Below are 5,738 nucleotides of genomic sequence, written 5' to 3'. Positions count from 1 at the left end.
AATTACATAAGAGAAAATCTGATTATGGAAAAGAGGAAGCATGCTACAGGTTTGCTCTGAGCATCAGATTTCATCTGGGTCCTGATAATTTAATTTAAAAAAGGAAACAAGGTAAATTAAACAATTGTAGTTATTTAAAGGAGAACTCTTCCAGTTTTTAAGGTAGTATTTCCTCGACATTTGTCTTATCACAAGTAACTTTAATTTCTGTTTAATATACAAATCCCCGCTTCTCCCCTGGCACTTCTGATTTGGGTGGTCTGTAAAGGTGGACCAAGAGTTTGTGTTTTTACAGGCGCTCCCAGATGATTCTCATTATTGGCTAAGTTCAGAAAACTGTAACTAAAGAGACAGGTTCATGGAGTGCCTGAATACTTTTTTCTGTGGTTCCCCAAGGCAAAAGAAATCTCCCAAATTTCCATTCATTAAATAGGTAGATCTCAAAAAAACTTAATAGCTGTAGTTGTTAACATTGTTCAACAGAGGTCACTGTGTTTCCCTTAAAAAGTTAAAATATCCCATATAAACTCAAATATTTGTATGATCTCACCAATAGGAAGTACATAGAATAGGCGAGCAAACAGAGCCAGAATCTAGAATCTGGATTACCAGGGGTAGGAAATGGGGAGTGAATGATTAACTTGTGGTTTCTCTTTGAGTTGACTGTAAATTTTTGGTAATGGATTGTGGTAATGGTAGCACAACAGTGTTAGTGCAGTTAACAGCATTGAATTGTATATGTGAATGTGGTTAAAAGGGGAAATTTTAGATCGTATAAATATATTACTAGAATAAAAAGTTTGAATAAAACATGGGACTATGTAACACAGTGAACCTGAAAGTTAACAGACCAATTACAAAAATGTTCTTCCAGGAATTATAATAAATGTACCATTCTAATGCAAGGTATGTTACTAAGGTGGTATATGGGAACTCTGTATTTTATTAGTATTTCTGTAAACCTACGATTTCGCTAATAAAAAAAACTATGTATACACATACACACGCACATACATATATATGGTACATATACAGAACCCCTTGTGAGCTCACTGAGGCAGCTATGGCACCTTAGGACACAGTTTGATAACTTCAGCATAAAGAAACCAAAGATATTCCTGGCAGGGCATCTAAATACTGAATGGGCCATCAGTATTTATTTTGCACATTTTTTGTGTGTGTGTGTGCAAAAAGTGGACAGTATATTCTATAAATTTCATCACTTCTTATATCATTAGCTGCAGTTTTCATCTGGTTATTACTGCTATTGATCAGGAGTAGCCAAACATCTTCCTGTAAGAGCCAAAGAACAAATACTTTAGGCTTTGTACGCCCCGTAGGGTCTCTGTTGCAGATTCTTTTATCTGTTCTTTCATAGCCTTTTAACCACGGGAAAACCAGTCCTAGCTCCTGGATTTGAGGATTTGGCCCACAAGCTGAAGTCTGCAGACCCTTAATCTGGTTAAGGGCCTAAGGTGTAACATTAAATTACAATTTAGGCAAGGTGATTATGAAAGGTAGGGGCTTTTTATGCTCTATGCTCCAGGAAAGACTGCAAGACTGCACCTTTGCAATGAGTGTAAGAAGGACCTACTTGATTTCAACTCTTTATTGTAAACAGAGGGCTGCTTTTCAAGGAATTTTCATGTGCTAAATTATTGATTTAAAGAGAATTTGCAAATGCTTCCAGTTTAATAAAGAAGCTTTGTAAATTTCCAAGAAAAAGCTATTAATTATTGTACTGAGCCCTTTATCATTTATTCACTGATTACTGTAATTGGGTAATGAGATTCCATTTTAACTAAGGTAAGCCTTAATCTATATTAGATTCAAACAAATAACTTGATAAAATATACCATTTAAGACATCTTTCATTTCCAAAATTAGTCTTGCTGTATAGAAAATATGCATTGTTTAGTTCTTAGGTTTTACATTAGCTATTTTTAAAAATTTGCTATAACAAGAAAGTGTGTTTCTACCCATGTCCTAAAGGAGATAAGTATCACTGGTAATAGTGGTCTCCAGGAAAAAGGAAATTCCTTGAGGATATTTAAATCCATATTTAAAAAGAAAACATTACAAACTTATAAGGTACACCATGTGGCGTTTTCCGAGTAACAATCTCTTACAGCCTCCACCAAAAAGATGTTCATTCACCACAGTTTTCCTAGACTTTAAGTGCCCGTCTTCTATGTTGTTATAGGCATCCTGTAATTATCACTGATCACATTTTGTAATTAATTTTATTCATGTGACAATTTGGTTACTTCCGTACCATTGATACCATGAGATCAAACAATGTTTTGGTCACCATTCCATCCCCAACACAGAACTGTGCCCAGTTCTTATTAAGTGTTCAATAAATATTTGCCCAGGAATGGATTAAGGACACAGTTGCAACTGCATTTAGAGTCAGAAGCATCCAATGGAAAGCATGATGCATTTAATGACTAATGGACTTAGATTTCGGTACCCAGACCACTATTACTTTTACTTGGATCATTAGATACTGCCATTTAATCTTTCAGAGAGCATTTCCTCATTTGTAGAAACCGGGATTTTTCTACGTGTGGCCACCTCGTCACGATGCTGCTAGGATCACGCAGGAGATGTTCATTTGCTTTTCTAAAAGGTGCGTGGACGCCAGTCCCACCAGAGGCCGCTACCGAGGCGCGTCCACGTCGCACAGTTATATCAGGGGCCTGCCCACCCATGTCCGCGGGGAGCCTTGACCCTGCTCTGGCGGTCGGCAACACCTGGACGCCCCACTGGCCCCAGCCCGAAGCAGGGCCGACCCGAGCTGGTCTCCGACCGAGGAAAAGGCCAGACCCACAACCCGCGGGAGAGGCGCGTTTGAACGTGACCGCGAGTCGGCGTTGCCGGGAAACTCGGCCCCGCGCGGGGACGGCGGGAGGGGGGCCGCGACCGGCGGGAAGTGCGGCCTGCGGACGCCGTTAAGGCGGTCTGCGCGCGCCCCGCACCCTGGAGCGGCGTCTCGTCCCTTGCGCCCCGGAGGTCCCCGCGGGGAGGCGTCAGCCTGGCCAGCGGCTGGGAGCGACTTTGGTCGTGAGCTCGGAGGGACCATTCGTCAGGTGAGCCGCAGAGGGGCGGGCGGCTGTGGTGCCCCGCCCCGCCGAGGACGAAGGAGACGGGGTCCCGCCGCAGGAAGGGGGAACCTGCCTTGGCGGCGGCCGCAAGCCGCAGCACTAACGCCTGAGGGGCCGGCATGGCCGCAGCGAGTGCCCTCCGTCCAGCCAACAAAGGGTTAACGCACCGGTGGTGACCGCGGTGCCCGGATGTGAGCGCCCAGGTGAGCCCGGACCAGAGGGGCTGCTGGTCCCCCGGTTCCCGCAGGTGAGCTCGGGCCACAAGGGCTGCTGGGCCTCCCTTTCCCGCAGGTGGGCCCGGGCGCGAGGAGCTGCTGCTGGGTCCCCTGTTCCCACAGGTGAGCCCAGGCCAGAGGACCTGCCGTTGGGCCTCCCGTTCCCGCAGGTGGGCCCGGCCAGCGAGCGCGTCCGAGGCTCTCCCTCGCCCGCAGGGGCCGCTCCACTCCCTCAGGGCCTCGCGTCCCAACCTGAGGCCACCGGTGGTGCCTGAGGACAGAGGGGGAGCGCGGCCCTGTGTCCCGGGAGCGGCAGCTGAGCTCACCAATCAGAACGCGGGGGCGGGAGTTGTTGGGCGCCTGGGTGCGAATGGCCAATGGAACTTGGGGTCTGGGGTGGGCCGTGGGGGGGCGTGGTCAATCCGATTCTACGGTTTCTAGTGCAGTTGCAGGACGTCCGCGAAGAGCTGAGCCGGGCGAACCTGCCTCCCCGAGCGTGCGGCCTGCCCATGCATTCGCGTCTGGAAGCAGACTCCAGTTGGGGAGGTAAGAGTGGTGTTAGTTTTCGGTGGACGGAGGGGTGGGTGGGAGAAACAGTTGTCTTGGGTATACTGTGAGCCAGTGAAATGAGATCTCCAAGATAGGAGAATGTGTTGTGAATTTTTGCCAGAAAGAGGCACTTCTGTTAGATTACGGCTACTTGGATCAGATTCTGGTGACTGGGTTGTCTCCGGAATGAGGTCACTGAGGTTTGGGGACCCAGGGGAGTAGGTAAAAGTACATCCTGCTTCAACTTTAAAAATTTCAGCTACGATGATTTTTCTATCGTTTTTCCTGGATTGCTTGCATTTCGTTTATCATCTGGTTTGTTTACCAAAGTAGATTTCCCCCCGTTGCTTATTTTAACAAAAATAGTGGAAAACAGCTGTAGTACCTTATTTCACAAGAATAACTTATTTTTCCTTCTTTTTTCCACCCCATTCTCGCCTCCCACCTCCCACCTCCCACCTCCCAATCCCCCCAAGTCTTTTGTAGCTGGAGCATCTAGGACCAAAAGTTCAAAAGCATTAAGAAGAAAGCACTTCAATTTGAGACGCTTATTTGCACAGGAAATGGGGAATGGACTGTCAGACCAGACTTCTATCCTGGCCAGCCTGCCTTCATTTCAGTCCTTCCACATCGTTATTCTGGGTTTGGACTGTGCTGGAAAGACCACCGTGTTATACAGGCTGCAGTTCAATGAATTTGTAAATACTGTACCCACCAAAGGATTTAACACTGAGAAAATTAGGGTGACCCTGGGAAATTCTAAAACTGTCACTTTTCACTTCTGGGATGTAGGTGGTCAAGAGAAATTAAGACCCCTGTGGAAATCATATACCAGATGCACAGATGGCATTGTGTTTGTTGTGGACTCTGTTGATGTTGAAAGGATGGAAGAAGCCAAAACTGAACTTCATAAAATAACTAGGATATCAGAAAATCAAGGAGTCCCTGTACTTATAGTTGCTAACAAACAAGACCTGAGGAACTCACTCTCTCTCTCAGAAATTGAGAAATTGTTAGCAATGGGGGAACTGAGCTCATCAACTCCCTGGCATTTGCAGCCCAGCTGTGCAATCATAGGAGATGGGCTAAAGGAAGGACTTGAGAAACTCCATGATATGATAATTAAAAGAAGAAAAATGCTGCGGCAACAGAAAAAGAAAAGATGAAGAATGATACCTCTTATTATATCCGTGTGGAGTAGGTTTTCTCTGGTCTGATTTTGACAAATGGAAGAGTGTCTACACCTGGTTTACCTGCTTGCCCTCTTGGATGCTGTTAAAGCCTAGTTTTGTTGAACAATCAGGTGCCCAATGCTGTTGCCTTTTGGAAGATGAGTAAATGCAGGGCTTCTTAAAGTGGTTTCTTCTCCACTCCTACCCCAAGTCTCCAGGTACTACCGTTTTTGGAAGCCAAGCAAGGATAGTAAAATAACCAGAATACAGTTGTGGAAATTTGACCTGAAGTTAGTGAAATAAAACTTTGAAGAGTGTCTACCCAGTGTTGTGCTTATATCTTTTTGCGGGGAGCCTTTGCCAATAAATTGCATACAAGGCTTTTTATATGTTCAAAATGCTAATGAATGGAAATGTTAAAGTATATTAATATATATACAATTATATTGGTCATGTTGGGCCTACCAGTCCCCCTTTTTTTCTTTGTAAAGGACAAGGAGGATGTTTGTTTTTTTAAGTTTTGGCCAAATGATTTTTGAGTTTCTAGAATCAAATAATTTAATGCTATATCTTAATTCAAGACAATGTTTAATTAAGTTGGTCTAAGCTTAAAATAATAAAAAATAAGGTATTCAGGGCCGATTTAAGTGCATGGATTAGTTTTCCTGACAAAGCATGTTTTGATGTGTAGTCTT

The 5,738-nt window shown here is 44.7% G+C and overlaps 1 protein-coding gene across 4 annotated transcripts; it reads left to right on the top strand.

The window, feature by feature from the left end:
- Window positions 1-2,947: 2,947 nt before the first annotated feature.
- On the top strand, window positions 2,948-5,364 carry ARL4A (ARF like GTPase 4A). Of its 4 annotated transcripts, none has more exons than XM_077122659.1 (3): window positions 2,948-3,310; window positions 3,769-3,868; window positions 4,348-5,364. In XM_077122659.1, the coding sequence occupies exon 3, from the start codon at window positions 4,435-4,437 to the stop codon at window positions 5,035-5,037; it is 603 nt and encodes a 200-aa protein (XP_076978774.1). In that variant the 5' UTR covers window positions 2,948-3,310; window positions 3,769-3,868; window positions 4,348-4,434; the 3' UTR covers window positions 5,038-5,364. The 4 variants fall into 4 exon arrangements, with proteins under 4 accessions (XP_076978774.1, XP_076978767.1, XP_076978760.1 ...); XM_077122652.1 differs by having other exon boundaries at window positions 3,764-3,868; XM_077122645.1 differs by having other exon boundaries at window positions 2,948-3,354.
- Window positions 5,365-5,738: the final 374 nt, after the last annotated feature.

The sequence above is a fragment of the Tamandua tetradactyla genome, chromosome 1 (genome assembly GCF_023851605.1).
Source record: "Tamandua tetradactyla isolate mTamTet1 chromosome 1, mTamTet1.pri, whole genome shotgun sequence".
NCBI classification, from domain to species: Eukaryota; Metazoa; Chordata; class Mammalia; order Pilosa; family Myrmecophagidae; genus Tamandua; species Tamandua tetradactyla.
This window is presented reverse-complemented; position numbering and strand designations above follow the sequence as displayed.

Coding starts and splice junctions, on each gene's coding strand:
- ARL4A (XM_077122659.1), top strand. CDS start 4,435: ATGGGGAATGGACTGTCAGACCAGACTTCTATCCTGGCCAGCCTGCCT.